The sequence below is a fragment of the Cyprinodon variegatus genome, unplaced genomic scaffold (assembly GCF_000732505.1).
Source record: "Cyprinodon variegatus isolate N-32 unplaced genomic scaffold, C_variegatus-1.0 Scaffold542, whole genome shotgun sequence".
Lineage (NCBI taxonomy): Eukaryota > Metazoa > Chordata > Actinopteri > Cyprinodontiformes > Cyprinodontidae > Cyprinodon > Cyprinodon variegatus.
Window position 1 is genome coordinate 423,726 of NW_015150995.1, and position 17,515 is coordinate 441,240.

The 17,515-nt window shown below is 37.9% G+C and overlaps 1 protein-coding gene across 1 annotated transcript; it reads right to left on the minus strand.

The window, feature by feature from the left end:
* Positions 1-6,424: 6,424 nt before the first annotated feature.
* On the minus strand, positions 6,425-13,635 carry nufip2 (nuclear fragile X mental retardation protein interacting protein 2). The gene is made up of 4 exons (XM_015391453.1): positions 13,392-13,635; positions 8,861-10,549; positions 6,767-6,799; positions 6,425-6,547 (listed from the first exon to the last, which is right to left on the minus strand). Exons 1-4 carry the CDS (start codon positions 13,537-13,539, stop codon positions 6,495-6,497), a joined length of 1,923 nt encoding a protein of 640 aa, XP_015246939.1. The 5' UTR covers positions 13,540-13,635; the 3' UTR covers positions 6,425-6,494.
* Positions 13,636-17,515: the final 3,880 nt, after the last annotated feature.

Below are 17,515 nucleotides of genomic sequence, written 5' to 3' on the forward strand. Positions count from 1 at the left end.
TTTCAACTTCCCGTCCCTGAGGAACAAAAACATCCCCACAGCACAATGCTGCCACCCCCATGCTGCACTGTAGGGTGTAGGTTGTACATTAAGGGTGATTGGAGTTTTGGCTACATTTTATGTGCTTTACTGCTCTTAGCAAACAATAGGTGGGTTTTTACGTGATTTTATTTCAGACAGAGCCTTCATCTTGGTCTATTTCCTAAAGGACCAAAATTATTTGGCACAATGGAAGCTTTGAACGTCGAGGCGCCCCACAGCTTCGACAATCCCTCTGTCTAAGCTGTGGATCTTGGCTTCTCCCATTTATCTGCTCCTCTGATACTTTCAAGAAGGCAGCTATTCATTTACGGAATTGCTGAGGTTCTCCATTTCAACAGTTCTCCTGTGGAAGTTCAAAGCATATGATATCAATTTGACTAAACTCTGCTGTACATTTCTCATCAGTTTGTTCCCTTATCAGTCTGCTTTGCCTTGAGGATCAATACTGCTGTTAATTCACTAATGTTTCTATGAAACACTTTCACAGTTTAGCCAGATTTAGTGTTTCACAAAACGCAGAGGATTTCTGAAGGCTGTTGGTCAAACTGAACTTCATTTAGAGGGATTAAGGAGGCTAAAGAGTAATGTAAAACACTTTATTTGTAAAACAATTAAAAGCATGATCCTATTAAGGGTTACAATAAAAGGCATAGCTCTCCTGTAAATTGCATCCTTGAACTACAGTTGTAAGGACATAAGTGAACTGTTGAGTGTGAAGTGGATCACCACTATAGATTCATAACTAAGATGAAGAATGAAATATCAGGCCATGCTTGTGTTTGGATGCAGTCCAAGATTATATTCTTTAAACCAGAAACTCAAAATAGGACTTCAAATAGGAAGTTCTGTTAAGGTTAAAAAAAAAAAAATCTTTTGTGGCGATTAAACTATTCTAATGAAAATAATGTATGGGTGTTTCTATAATCACATCTGCGTTTGTCTGGTATAATGCAAGAACTGCAGTACAGAAATGACAGAACATCCAAATCATCAAAATTTGACATTTTAATGGAAACTAAAACAGTGAACACGGGATTTTTTTTATTTATTGAATATTACATTGTTCGGAATTTGAGGGTTATCATGCTTAAAAAACAAAAAACAAAACAAAAAAAACAATGTGACACTTGTTAAATTTAAAACAGTAGAAATTAAATAATCAGACTGTTCATTTCAAAACTTAAAATGCCAACTTGTAAGACATTGGAGGAAGAAATGCTGATGCCTTCATGGGCACGACGATGAAAAAGTGAGCAGAGGGCAGACAGAAATGAAATTAACGGCCAGTCTTTGTCATCTCTTGTGACTGAATCCTTTTAAAGTAGCAACACTGCTCACTTGTTTTTGAATATAGAGCTCAATAAAAAAGACATGTATGAGAGAATGACATCATAAAAAGAGGGACAGTGTTAAGCAGAGAACAAACACAAAGTTCAGTCTTTCTCATGACCAAAATGGGAGAAAATAAAACAAAAACAAGCAGCACTTTCGGTAGTTGTTTTCCCCTTTAAGAGTTCTCGCTCACACAAGATATAACAATGTGCTCAAAGTGACATTCAGCTGCTACACAAGTGATTTTTGTTCACATGAATATAATAAATGTCTGAACTCAGCAGGACGTCAGGACGCTGGCTCTGACATCATCCCAGACACGCCCCCTCCTCTTCATGCTGAATATCTGAGTAGTGTACCTTTGGCAAAAGCAGATCCAGAGATCCAGAACTGCATGTTAGCCTCTCAGAATCGGGAAAAACATCATCTAAAAATCAAGAATAGGTCAGAGGAACTCAAGATGTGGTGAATTTTAACGCACCCCATCGTAATCTGTCTGGAAAACCCAATAAAACCAACAAGTATAAAATCTGCTCCCTAGTTTCTGAATGATGCCACTAAAGGGGCAACAAAGGGGAGTTCTTATGACGATTCGATTCAGTTTGATTTACTTGTTTTAGTCGTATCCTAACTTTGCACCTATAGATAAGTCAAGTTACAACAACAACAACAAAAAAAAGAAAACATCTTCAAGACATGGTAATATATTAGCGTGTTAAACAAGTCCAGATTAATCACTTGCTACTTTAGACAATAAATTTGATTAAAATCTGGTTCACACTAGCAGATGATAATCAATCACCAATCTCACTGATTTGGCATTAGGTTGCAAAAAATCTGAACGGAGCCATTAAAAAAAATGTAATTAAATCAAGAATAAATGCTCATTGCTTTTCGCTCTGTCCATGTTGGAGAAAGGAGGAGAATCGGGCTTGAAGGAAACCGTAACAAAAAGGTTAATTTTACACACAAATAAAATGGCACGGATATACACTGGAAGCAGAAATGCTGTTAAAAAGTTTCTCTTTTTCCCCAACCAGGCTTTTAGCTAGGAATATTCCATAGGCTGGACACCTTTAAGTTTCGCTCATTGTAGGGGGCCTGAAAAATCTTGAAATTCAGACTCTTTGAAATGCTATTTCCTGCATTTTCAGGTGAAATGCAGCTAACTTTTTGTCTTTTTTACAGCGCTTATTTTGTCCTGATTATGGGAAGTATATGTGCTGGACTAAAGGTGAAAATTTCATAAGGAAGACATGAGATAATTTTTAGGTACAATATTGTTTCATAGGTTAATTCAAACAATCAGAAAGTGTAATGCTACGTTCACACCGCACGCGCTCTCAGCAGTAAATTAGCACCTGCTGCTTCATTTTTCATGCTTGTGCACATCAAGGTCAGACGCACCACAAGAGCCTCTTAGACGCTCCTGAAGCGCGTCCAGTAAAGTGAGTACAGATGCATCTGATGCTTGTGGTGATCCTGTGTTCATTAGCAGAGAGCGGCTTTGCTAAATCTGCTGTGATAAAGAGTAGTTTTAATATATTTTTAAGTGAGAAAGTCCACCTTAAAACATTGTCTTTGCAGTCAGTTCATCAAGATTACCACCCTGGCTTAAGATATTATTTTGCTGTCAGAGGGGCGCAGACCCCACATACCTGCAGTTTGTGGCACGGATCAGCTTCTGATTGGTTGATTTGGTGCGTCGAGCAGCAAATATTAAATTTTTCCAACTCCAGCATCTGCTGCTTGTGGAATTTTGAACATTTTAAACAAAGTTTCTGGGGGGAAATTAGGGCGTACCAAAGCTGTACCTCCCAAAAACAGAGATCTCATTTTATTATTTTTTTTTAGTAAAGGGCGTAAAATCTACGCCCGTACGCAATGCTAGCTAAAAGCCTGCCCCCAACCCCTCCCTACACAGGCACCTGAACAACATACAACATGGGTGGGAGGGAAGGAAGTCTTTCTTATATAAAAAATAAATTGCATATAATAGGAAGAACTGGCAGCTAACGCACCACTAACAAAACAACAAGCCGCTCGCAACCTGGACGCCTGATTCAGCATCTTTCAGGTGATTGCACATCCTGAGGGGAGGAAATGAAAACATAATAAACCTCACGCCATTATTTTCTATATCAACACGCCCATCTACTCCATATCAAGAACCTGTTTTTGGTTAGCAGACTACAATGCTATAAACAGCTCTGTCTGGAGAAATGCATATTCAGAAAAGCCTCATCACTGTGCTAAATCCTCTGGCTTCCCCAAACCAACACCCCTTTTCTTTAAAAAACAGCAAAAAGGGCTATTTATTGTGAGAAGACGGTAAAAACACAAAAATAAAAAAATCATCACCCTGCTCGCCTACAAACATGCTTGTTAAGACAATTTAGCACTAACCTGATTGTGTCAATTGGAGCGTGGATGTATGTGCAATTAGACTAAATTACACTAGCAAGCAGAGATTTATAAAACAAAATGTCAGAAAAACTACAACATAATGCAAATGAATGAAATGCTTCCTAATCATGCCTGCTTTCCCACTGAGCCAACTCATCTGTCCTCACTAAGACAGCAGCTTCCATTGCCCTCCATCAGGCGCTGGCTGCTAGATTTTATTTTGATTAAAATAACAGATTTACAGCAACTTTGTTTAAATATATATTTTTGTAAAATCTATTTGTTTAACATAGCACTGCCTTTAAAAGTTGAATAGGAAGCAAATGTTTTAATACGACAGGCAATATTTCTAAAAAGCCAAATATGTTGTTCTTTCGAGCAAAGGGAAGAGTGGAATAGCCATCTTCCAGCCTGGACCAGCAGTATGCAGCAACAGGTAGGGGAGGGGCCCAATCTGGGATTTCCTAATGAGGACTTTTGGAAACTTTTCAAGACCCTGGTGCTACTTGATACTGATAACTGGGCCCATGCCTGGAAGAGATCAGACACCAGTCTCTGTACATAAACCAAACAAAACGACAAAAACTGTCTGGAAGTACTAAAGGAATACATGTATAGAATAACATAAACCTGCTGCAGTTCTACTTTTCTCTTTCTGCTGAGGAGAAAAGGGAGAGGAGCACACTTTAGGACCGTCGGCTCGTAAAAAGACAAGCGGTAAAACACAGGAGGAGGAACTGAACCAGCAGAGATGCTCAGCATTACAGCCGAGGAAAAGAACGCTGAAAACAGAGCAAGATGCAATGGGCTTTCTTAGGCGATAAACATCTCACAACATCAGCCCTAAGTCATAACTGACATCCTGTGTCAAAGTATTTGGTGTTTTTTCCAGAACATTGTACGAGAAGACAGCAGTAGGACTCCAATTCAGCATTTCCAGTATGAAAAACATTGCATGACAGGGACCAATTGGCAAAACAAAAAAAACCCCACAACATTGAATATACTCATGGCTTCATCAACACTACCTGAGTTATATTTTATAATTCTGTATTTAGCAACTATATATATATAGATATATATTTTTTCTCTGCAAAGTAACAGCCCAGAGCCATTCTTTTAAGGAGTATTTCTAGTGTCACCTATAGATTTTCTCTAGTTAAGATAAAGGTAATTCATTAACATAAAGTGCTATTAATCCACAATTAAACCAAATTAGATTTTCTAAACCAGAGGACCCCCCCCCCCCCCTATGAAACAAAAATGTCCTTTAGAGATGTTACTGCAGACCAGATTTGGGCTCATACGATCCCTACACTTAATCAGACCTTACAAGTGATTTTAACATGAAAGAAAAGAAGTCAAATCTGAAGTTTGTGCAACAAAGAGTAAATTGCATTTTAGATAACTTTTTTTTTTTTTTTTTGAAAAAACTGAACTGCAGGCTACACAAGCGTCTCAGATGAGCTCGCAGCTCAACATAACCCATTCTCCACCGTGTTATTGCACACTGGCTAACGAAGCAGTCAAACGTCTATCCACAGACCTCCTTTTAAAACATTAGAACACAGTTTTGACACAGCTGGTCGTTTAGGAAAGGTGGCGATAAAACGAGTTACTGTTGTGTTTTATGTGGCGATGAAAAGAGATTCATTAACACCAGTAAACATGGCGGTGAACAAAAAAAAATATAAAAAAACAACTGTAAAATGAAGTATGTTCCTTTAACAAATGAACAGAAACAGTTTGTAAAGATATCCTGAGTGTTGCAGCTGAACAAAGAGCACAAACAGAACATCCAACCAGATGCAATGCTTCTTATTTTCATTTAAATGATAATCTTATGACCGTCTGAGTGAAATGTAGAGCTTCAACAGAACAAAATTACCAGAGACCCGATATTAAAATCTTTAGCACACCTACTGAACAAATGACGTTAAGGGGGCGTGGCTTTCCTTCAAATTCGGCACTTGAGTACCTCGGGGGTCTTACAGCAATGCAAATAATACTTATGTTAGGTCAGCTGAAACGGCATAAAACAACTGCAATACATATACAATTTCAGGGCTCTGAGTAGTTTTCTCTAGAGGATTTAAGACAAGTTTCTCCCTCACAAGCTTTCACTGCCACCGTAACGGGATTGCAAACACCTCTACTATCTTAAAGGCATCTCTTTAAGGGTCGTCTCCTTTTGCCACAGATTCTGTGTGTTTAACGTCCGTCGTATCTACAGTAAACTCATTCGAATGAGTGGATAAAGAAAATGACGGAGACGTCCCATAGCCGGAACGACGGCTGCCACAGTTCGACAGGATAAAGGCTTGAGGAGGTGCAGTCCGAGACACCTTCCTTGGCTGAGCTCGCCAGCGTTATCCCTTAAAAGCCATGAGACGAGGACTACCACAGCAAGAAGTCGTTAAGGTCCATTCATTGTGTTGGAGAGGCACCGATCGACTCCTAACATCCATCCCGAGCGTGTCTGTGTGTTATTCTGGTGCACTCCCAAATTAAAAAAAACAAAAAATTAAAAAACAAAACAAAAAAAACGTTTTAATAAACCCGAGTTTCCAAGGAAAATCATGCTTAGCTATCAGTGTTTTCACAGTTGTCACTTTATCCGATGGGATTTGTTGGGTTTTTTTTCTGTTTTTTTTCCAAGGTAGATAACTGCAGCACCCAGAGGAGAAGACAGTAAGCACTGGAGATGATCTACCTCACTTATCAGGTCCATCCTTGGTCTCATCATAAAATACTACTCTTTTTGGATCTGTAAGAGCAGACAGAGAAAGAGAGAAACGGTCACTCACTGCCATCCCAGGACAAAAATCATCAATAGCATCCAAGCAACAACAAGCATAAAAAAAATACATGTAAAAACATCTTTGCATAGTTTTAAAACGATTTAGTTTGACAACTATGACTGTTAATGCAACGGATCACAACGTTATGCTACACAGCTAAAGATCGGATGTAAAACTTTTCTTACCTTGTTTTTGCAAATTGAAAATAAATTCCATTTCTGTTTAAGGAAAAAAAAAGAAAGAGGTTAGGTTGTAAAGTAGATTTAAAAAGTGCTACATATGATACAGCATAAACATCATCCAGGTTATGATCATTCTGGCAGCACTTTCTGGAGTGGAAATTAATGGTGGGAGCGAAGTAAGCATATTACAATCATTAAGGTATTTTTATTTATTTTTTAAGAGGAACAAGCTTTAAAAAGAAAACTACTGTCTATATAGGGCATGTTGGCTGAAAATGAAAGTAGAGCTGCTTTGTTTTATCCCTAAAAAAAAAAATTCTGTCCATCGTGGAACACACTGGATTTAGTAAAGGTGGGTAATCTTTAGGATTTTCACCTTTCTAACAAAAACTTGGTTTTGGACAGGATCTCTCGCATGAAGTCTTTATAAAACCGGGACAATTCTTCAGTAGAAGACTGCTGCACCTCAGTGCACCAGACTTTATAATCCACAGCTCCCAGCATAGCCAGCAAGTGTTCACATCCATACCATTACAGTTCTTCCATCTCATCTGCAACTAAGCAGCCATTTTTCCTTTTATCTGACACATTTTTCATTAAAACAGCGTCATCAATTTTAAGCTTTTTGTTCCTTATTTTAGTCTTTTGTGCCTTTATGCTTAATTTCCCATTCTCCACTGAATTTCTCCACCATGAGACAATAAAGAGACTATACTCTTTTTTTAAGTAAATAGCAAAAATTCCTTCTAGGTCCACATGAAGGAACCCTGTTGGTAAATCATCCTCCACATAACTACTGTGAGAAACCAAAGAGAGCTTTAACCCTTTATAGGACAATCATTAAAATACTTCAAATACTCCAATACTTGAATCAAAATTTCCAGCCAATGGTGTTATTGGAATCCAGGACAAGACCTTATTATTTTTGTAACATTGCAAAAAATATGTATATTTTGATGACAAAAATTACACTTAAAGTAAAAACAAGAAACGGTCACAATATATTAAGAAAAATAACAAAAGTGCTTCAATAAGAAATTCATGAAAAATAGAGTGAAATAAACCATTTTTTGTTACATCATAACCATAGAGCATTAATGCTGAATCTGGAACTTAGAGGTTTTACTTTTTTCACTTGGCTTATTAAATTTTTTACTTTACTTTTCAACTTTTGAATTAGCTTTTAACCTTTTTTTTCAACTTACAACTTCATTTACAGTAGGTAATGTATCATCCAAGGGCTCACTAATTGGTCAAATGCCAAAATAAGATGTACAGCCATGTAGCAGTATCTTTGCAGAGTGGCTGGATATAGATCTTGTGCTTCTAGACCTCACTGAGGGAATGGGGGTATGCAAATGATCAAAAACGTTGACTTGCTCTATAAAAGGTTAAATGGCTCTAATCATTTATCAGGTTTTGGTTAAATCCTTCAACTGTGGAGCCAACTATGACTCATTTTTTTATTAACACAGTGTGATACTGGCTCACTTATAAATATAAACATAACTGTTCAAAAGAAATGTTGACTGCGCCTCCTATATAATTTCAGTGAAGTAGTGATTAATAAACAGCGTCAATAAAGAGCATTTTCCTGTTTCCTGTTTTGTTTTTGATAAACATGTATTTATTGGGAGCTTAAATTTCAATTAACCCAGAAATCAGAAAGAATAAATATGTTTTTTTTTATTAATTAGCATTTAAGCACCTATCATGACTAAGTAGAAAATGTCACTGCTGCTTTTAGGGATCAGCTTAGCTGGGACTCAAGTTTCTAATGCTTTAGTCAAGTTGGCTTAGACAAATACATTAATTATAATATAATTAGATCCATTTTCTGTTTATTGAAAGTCCAAAAATCTCTGTTTATAAATAGCCCTTTGAGAAATCTTTAGCAAAAAGAGTCTAAAAGAATAAAAATTTAAAATGACCACTGTTCTAGTCTTAAAAATGACATAAATCCAAAAGTTCTCATTCTCCATGCAATAAAGATTTCTCATGAACCCCGATCTTATACATATTGTCAAATAAAGACTGAAGTGATCTACGGCTTAGGGATAAAAACTGTCTTTGATAAGAGCAGAGCAGGAAGGTTACCTTTAGTGTGATAGGTGACAGCAGCTTTCAGGTCGAAGGAACCCCAGCTGGACCTCCTGCCAAAGTCTTTAGGGTGGATCAGTTCCTTAGACGAGCCAAAGGACACAGTGGTCTGTTGGCCCGCTGCAGGCTTAGCACCGGTGTCTTTACTGGGGGCCAGCACAGAAGGACCCACGCCCTTCAACTCCACTTTCGTCTTTTCCTGGACACTTGGCTGCAGCTTATCCTCCTCGCTCGCCACACAAACAGGAGAACAAACAGTGGATACTTGGCAGGGGGCACAAGTCCTTTTCTCTGCTTCTTGAGAAAAAGCTTCAGCTTCTAGAAATGATGGGCTAATGTCAAAGAGGGGCTGGGCAACCTCGGCTGCGACAGCCTGACTCTGGCTTTGAGAAGTCACAGAAGTCTGGTCCTCGGCAGGCACGAATCCACTTCCCCCTTCGAGCCCCAGGTTGGGCTCGTTGATGAAGGAGAGCCCCCACTGATTCTGGAAGATGTCCCCCAGGGCTTTCTGATTTGTCTGAGCAGCCGGTGGGTCGAGGTGACGAGCGCTCGGGAGCACAGGTTGCATATTTAAAGGGTAGATTAAAACAGTACACTTTCTGTGCTCGCTTGCTTCTCCGTCTACTGGACTCGTTGTAGAGCTACTGTTACTCTCCAAGGAGGATGCTACATTCTCGCCACCTGGGATCGATGGGGCTGATTGAATACAACTAGCAGCAGGAGCAAAGAAGGTACCCATAGACGGGCAGCCGTTCCCATTCCCAGAAACAGGACCGTTAGTAAAGCTAGCTGAGGTGATAGTTTTCATAGCAGACATAGGGACCTGGGACAGTCTCACAGGAGGAGGTGCTGCCTCCCCTCCACCTTGAGCTACTTTATTGAGGTTCTCTTTTACTTTGCTTGCATAACTGATCTTGGGAACAATTTTAGCACTGCTATTGTCCACAGGAAAAACAGGAGGGGGCTTAAACAAAGTCCACGAGTCCTCCTTTGAAGGCGAGGAAAGCTTACCCTTGTGCTTTTCCTCAGCTTTCTTACCGAAGGTGCCAGCTGCTTTACCGTCTGAGTTTTTCCTCTGAGATTCAACAACCAAAGTCTCTGACATGACAGCCCGCTTAGCTGTTGTCTGAGCTTCTACTTTAAAACTGGATCTGAAGCCGTCAAGTCTGGACGCCGTTCCTTTCTCGGGCCCCTCGACGTTCAGAGCTTCCACCTCCTGCGTAGTGCTGCGGGGCTGAACGTCTCTCTCTTTTTCTTTTATTGTGTTATCGGCGCTCTTGGCGTTGCTGCATCGGCTCTTTCGCTTCTTCGGGGTGGTATATCCGCCTTCAGAGCCACTGCCATCATTGTCCTTAATCGAATAGCCATTCGTGATGAGGCCACAGTTCACCAGCCCATTCTGAAGCAAAGCAGAGTCTTTCTCATCTGAAGGCTCAATCTCATATTGACTCAAATCCAAGCCCTTCTCCTTGTCATTTTTTAAGTCCATATTTTTCTTATGTTCTGACAATTTGCTGCCCGCTTTTGGAACAGAGGTGTAGTGCTTCTGCATCCCTTTCTGCTTCACATTTGGATTACCTAAATGTCTATTTCCATTACTGCTGGAAGGATGGGACACACCAAACGTGTAGGGCAGTGGTGGATTCTTCTCCCCTTCTTCGTCACAGATGTTTACATTTTTATTGCCTGCAAGGAAAATCAAAATCATTTAAATGGAAAAAGGTTTCAGATCACTTTCCTCTGTACCTTCTTAGCATTTAAGAGGTGCTCAATATAACGAAGACAGGGAATATAGATAATATTGCAGATGCTATTCCAACAATAAAACATAAACATCAATGTAGGCACTGGGCAGACAGTAAAGTCTATCCAACTGCCTTAATTTAGGGCTAAAAAGATTTAATCTGATTAATCAATTATTGAAAGAATTGTCAACTAATTCAGTAATCGATTAATCGTTAAATGGAATATAGAAACTGTAAAACATGTCTTTAGCTGTTTATATAAACATTTTGCATTTAAGATCAAATTAACTAGTGTCTGTCAATATGCTCTATCCAGAAACGTTTTAGTTCCAACTGGTTTAATTTCATAAAAAATATTCTTTAAAAAACCTTTTGCTGATTATTAATCGAAAAATTAATCAGTAGATTAATCAATTTAGAAAATATTCGCAAGTTGCAGCACTAGTTCAAAATATAAATGGCATGCAAAATTTGAATTTATTGTATTGAAGGTATAAAACTCTACCAAAGCCTGCATCCACAAGTGGTATTTGCCATTTCCATATTACAACCCTTAACACAATGACTATGGCTTTGAATAACATGCAGCTTCATGTTGTATTGTACTTGCAGCATTGCAAAATTGAGCAGTTGGCTACAAAAAAAAACAAACCAAATCATATCTCATGAGATATATGGTAGAAATAAGGATTTCCTACAATTTCATCGCCACTTGAATACAAAAATAAACAACATAATTAGTGCTATGTAATGACTTCAGTATGAGCGTAACATAGTAGTTATTTACCGATGTGAAAAGGAACTAAAAGTACTCAGGGGTCTTCCACATTTAAAATCTAAAGAGTCATTTTTCCTTGATTGGTTCAGAGCCGCAAAATGTTACATGACTTTTTAAGAAAACACAACCTATTATTTTGTTAAATATCTGACATATGAAACCTGTTGCCATCATAAACAACCAACTGTTCATTTGTATTTATAGCTTTAAAGAATACAGAAAAACTTCATGAAGATTCATAAAGATGACACATGGATTTGTTTTTTTTTCTATAGGCTATTATTTGCTGTAAAAGAAAAATCTATATAAGATAATTTCATAGCTAATTAAAGGAAAAACAGCTCTAAAACATAGTTTTGGTTCTTTCAATGTCATTCTGTTGTAAAAAATTGCATCAAATCAAAGCTTCTAAGACACAGGTCTCAACAGGGGGACCGCGACCCCAAGGGGGACTATGGAGGACCAATTTTTTTACCACTAATTGAAATGTCTTTAAATACTCATTTACATGAATTCAACACAATGTAGTAAACAAACTGAGGCAGAAGATGTCTTTCAGTCATCAATGTAGACATTCAGCAAGACACAGGAGCTCTTTCAAGCTGGGCACCGTTTCATTTACAACACCTGTCCCATCAACCAGAAATACTTGAATAATGTCAGGGCAAAATTACTTGTTACATTAGAGTGACTATAGGACAAGTTGGATATAACAGTTTCATACAATATATATAATTAGGGGGTCCCTGCTCCATCTAGCCATCAGTTTGGGGGTCCTTGGCCACTAGTTGGTTAATTAAATCCTTTTTAACCACTATTAAGAGCCTCTGTAGAGGGTCCAAACAGCCACAGGTTGCAGACTCCTGGTATGAGAAATATAAATCCATATAAATCTTTGATTTAACATATTATCCAAAAGCTCCACATTCAGCAATTGCAACTATACTAAAAACAGGTTTGAAATGGATCATTTCTTTTGATTTGTAGTCATTTAAAAAGAAAAGATCCTCTTTTAAATGATCATAGATATATTTATGAACCTATTATGTAGCTTCAAAGATTACTATAAGATCCAATATTATAAGTATTTAAAATACACATAGATCCAGAGTAAAGCATGTCGGGCCTAAAATGTTTAAGAGAACTGCTGTGTCAACATAGGAGTTCCCACTCCATGGCGTTTCTCCACCCTCATGTTTCTGTTGCACACACAGCAGTCCGTATATAGCCATACCTAAAAACATAGACACTAATGTCTGCTTTTCAGTAAACATTTAGACTGAAGCTATCTGACAGCTCGGGTATCTTTGCTGCTATCTGCGTGGCTGTATGCTGAGCAGACACGCAAAGGGCCCCACTAACGGCTAACGTTAGCTAACCCTGACCCACCGGGACCCACGCAACGGTCGGTCGCCATGTCATTCCTACCGAGCTGTAGCTCAAAAAAAGAAGGAAAATAGAGGTTAAAACGAGAGAATACCTCACAAATTTATATATATATATTTTCCAGATTAGCAGGCATTCTGGCGTTAGCTCGCACTGAGATTCTAACATGGCCGACAGGAAATGGCAGCAGAGAAAATTCCAGTGGAAGCCGGTGTTGTTTCCTGAGCTGGACGCAGACATGCTGGAATCAAACACACCAACTCCGGCTGTTTCAGGGGGAAGGGGAATGACGCTTTTGTATCCACACAGAGGAAACTGGCTAGCAGTTTTTAAATTTGTTTGGTTACATTAGGTGAAAAAGAAAGAACCCGGCGAACACAAGGTCAATCCCCGATGTGTCAAAACCACCAGGAGCAGCGACAACTGTCACGCGACGTCAGCTAGCCTGCCTGCTAACACAACCCCGGGGCTTTTCAATAAACCGAGCCGACCGTTAGTTTACTAAGCAGCTTTACTTGTATTTAGTTTTAACACCGCTAAGCTAACAGCCTTCATCATGTTAGTTAGCAAATGCTAGCCAGCTCGCGGACATTAGCCAACTTTTTCCGGATGGCCCGACCTGTTTTCTTCGCCTGCGTTTCCTGATGCTGGCACTGGAACTGGCTCCGATCATGTTTCAGACAAGCCGTGCGCGGGAGGGAGCCCCTGTCTTCTCCGTTGTGGTGCTGCTGCCTGTCTTGTGCCCGATCTTTGGGGTGTTCCTCCATTGAAGTGAAGAATGTCGGGGCTCGTGCTCCACAGCCAGCGCGTTAGCTCAGTGCACGGCGGCGCAGGACGGTCCAATCACCGGCGGAGGGAAACGGAAGCTATTTGGAGCTTCTGTAAACGTCAGCAGTAAATGGCTAAAAATGGCTCTGTTTTTGGGTGGTCACAGCTCCCCACAATAAAAAAATAAAAATAAAACATCCACGTGTAGAATATGTGCAGATGATTTTTGCACGACTTTGTTTGTTTGAGCATATGTTTGTGCATTGATTAGAACGAGCATTTGGAAAGCTTTTTTTTTTTTTTTTTTTTGAGTTTTTGAGAGAGGGGAAAGGGATTGGGGTGGGGTTCGTGTAAGAGCCAAAAATCATATGACCCGAGGCGCTGCCACGTCTCCAGCCAGTGGACACACTTTGGTAGAGGGGTCAGGATGAAACCAGCCCCTCTCCTAAAATGGAAATGTCACTCATTGATCTGTTACAGTCTTATTTAAATCCAAAGAAATTACCAAAAAGTGTAGCAAAACATTTAAATATAATAAAAAATCGACAATAAATGTAAGAAATATATAAAAGGGTGAGTTTTGTTCTAGAAAGGGGCCAACAGGGGCCCCTGTAAAACTGCTCCTGGCCACTATATTGCAAACATCGAACAAGTCCTTTTTTTTTAAAGTTTATTTTCCTTGATTTAAAAAGGAAAGACAATTTGCGGATGGATTGTTTGTATTAAAAATAAGAAAAAACATCTTATTTTAAGTGTTTAGAAAATAATTATTTTATTTGTAAAGAAAAAAAAAGCTCATTTTTGTGGCAGATAATTTTATTTGTCTCCTCAAGTGTAAAACAAATGCACTTATTTTGATAAATTGTTATTTTTTTAAGTTTATTTCCCTTGATTTAAAGAGGAAAGACAGTTTGCGGATGGATTGTTTGTATTAAAAATAAGAAAAAACATCTTATTTTAAGTGTTTAAAATCTAATTTTGTTATTTATAGAGGGGAAAAAATGCTTTTATACTTTTGGCAGATCATTTTATTTGCCTCCTCATATTTAGAACAAATGCACTTATTTTGATAAATTTTGACCTTTGTAGGTCCTTTTTTTGCTGTGTCATGCTAGATCAGCTTCTTATGTTGATATGCACTGGCAGACAAAAGTATAAATCGTAGGTCTTCAACAGGGGGTCCGTGACCCCTAGGGGGTCCACGGAGGTCCTGCATGGGGGCCGCGAAAGTTTTGGTTGATTAGACTTTTTTTTTTTTTTATATTCCCCCCTTGCAGTTTTTTCCACTAATTAAAATGTCTTTAAATCCACATTAATATGAATTCAACACACTGTAGTAAACAGATAAATGGAGGCAGAAGATGTCTTTCAGTCATCAATGCTCACATTCAGCGACACACCGCAGCTCTTTAAGCTGGGCACCGTTTCATTCACAACACCTGTCCCATCAACCAGGAATCAGAATCAGAAATGCTTGAATAATCCCAGGGAGAAATTACTTTAGTTACTTTACTACATCTGTAATAGAGTGACTATAGTGACTATGTAATAGAGACTATAGAGCTTTCATTTTTAGCCTTACTAAGATAGGATCACAGTTTTAATCTGTGAGATCAAGAGTCTGCAACATTGGCTTTGTGGTTCGCTTAATTTACTAAATAATGTTCTCTAGCCATTCTTTTGTTTGCATGTGTTTGTTTTGCTTTTGCTCTGTGCCCCTATGAAAAAACACTGCATGAATACAATTAAAGATATCTTAAATGTGTCAGCAGCTGACTAATCAAATGCAAATACTATTAGTTTTAATTTAATTAAATATTTTTAAAATCATGTGATATTTTGGACTTTTATTATTTCAAAATGTTTTTTTATTGATTCATTTTAATTTAAAATGTTCATGGAAATATATTTTTATAATTGAAATCACTTAGATAAGGTACATTTATTAACCCTGTGACTGTGAAACTATCCATTAGAGTAATTGAGCGGGGCTAACATTATAATAAACCAGAAGTTATTCTAATCGCTGTTGAACTGCAGGGCAAGTTAACCAATGAAATATTAAGCGTCATTAAAAAATCCTCAGTTTTAATAACAAACTGATGGACGGTCTAATTGCAAATAGTGAGACTGATATTTAAATAATTCTTTGATTTAAACATACTATTGATTCATGTCAATATATGACATATTTTCATTTGTAAAAATAATGTCTAATGAAATTCAATTTAACAATCACATATTTATCTAAAGAATATTGTTTGTATAACCGTGACAATTTTGTTTCAAATACAAAACCACATTAATATATTTTTTTAAATTTATATTTTTTATTTATTTTTTGTGGGTTTGTGTCTTAGGGAATCTATATTTTTATAGCAAATGTTCTAAGTGAAAAATGTTGACATTATTTTTTGTCGCCGTGATCTGATCTCGTGCAGTCAGCATCCTTAAGAATTTTTCAGATTTTAAAACTGATTTTTTTCTCCCTGTACTGAGTGTTGAAAAATTTTATTTAGATCATTCCTATCTAAGTAAAAGAAAGATACCAAGTTATTATAACAATTTTATTAATCAAAATGTTGCTATTTTATCCTAAATGTATCCAAAGAACCCAAACTAGTTTAATAAAAACAAGAAAAGTTTAATGTTTTCCTAATAATTGTCTGTTTTACTTCTGATATTAAATGTAACTTTTATTGCTGAATGTGAATCTCATTAAACAATAGATAAAGGAAATATGTTGACATGCAAGATATTTGAAAATGTATTAGGAATGATCTTTAAACTAAACTCAGCTTTATTTGTTTTTTAAGGGACAAGACACCAAACAACTTGAAAACTGATACATAAAATAAATTAGGAAAAAATGAAATGTGTAAAATATTAATGAAAAAACTGCGACCACACAATAATCAGTCAATAAATGGAGTTTTGAAGGAATATATTTCAGTATTGCTTTTCTAAACAGGTCATCACTTCTGATCAGTGTTTCATGGGGGGGGGCAGATAGGGCCACCAAAAATCTTGGGGTGGCACACTGACACTAAAAGCCAAAATTTCAGGGTTTTAATCTACTATTGTGGTAAACCCGCCTGACTTGATTAAACAACTACTCATGTCTTGGTTAATTGTGTGATTTTTAATGTTGAACTGATACTACTGCAGTTTACACTGGCGAGTGGGGTGGCCAACCCCTGGTGGCGTCACTGCTTCTGATCCTGACTTAGTAGTAGCAGTTCTACAGAACAGAAACAGAAACAAAGGCTTGAAAACTGCCTCTAGCTTTAAACTAGACAGTTCAGGGAATAAGAAGCTTTGAATGTAATTTTGTAAAGAGCCGCGATGACCAGATGTATAACACAGACTTGATAAACAGCATTTAAAGCTTTATATGTCATAAGAATGTTATTAGATCTTATCCTTTACTTTAAAGTGGCAGCCCACTGCTCCCCAAGGGGATGGGTTAGATGCAGAGGTTAATTTCTCAAATGTGAGATATGTAGTATTAAACAAGCAAACAGCTGAAATAATTTAGCAATGATATTTTCAGGGTTTTTGAAGATGTCTTTTAGGGTCTCTCAGTCTGTTTTAGGATTCATTTGTTTGGATGGTCCCACCTGTTTTTCTTCTCATCAGTTCTTTTCAATGTCCCTGTTATGTGCCCCCAGGCACATTATGATTTTTGTCCATTTCTTTTTTTTGTTTGCTTATAAACTTTAGTTGAAGGATCCTTTTGTTAATATATTTTAGGATTCTTTAGTAAATTAATTATGTTAATTTGCGGTGCTGTCGTCCGCCTATAAATAGGCTGGCCTTCAGCACGTTGGCGTTCCTTGTGTTCCTTGTGTTCCTTGTGTTCCTTGCGTTCCTTGTGCGCTCGTTGCGCGTTCCTTTTTTTTTCCTACCTCGTTTGGGACGCCGCTTTCCACCTGTTCCTTTTGGTTCCAGCGTGGGCGGTGCGCACCTGTCTTT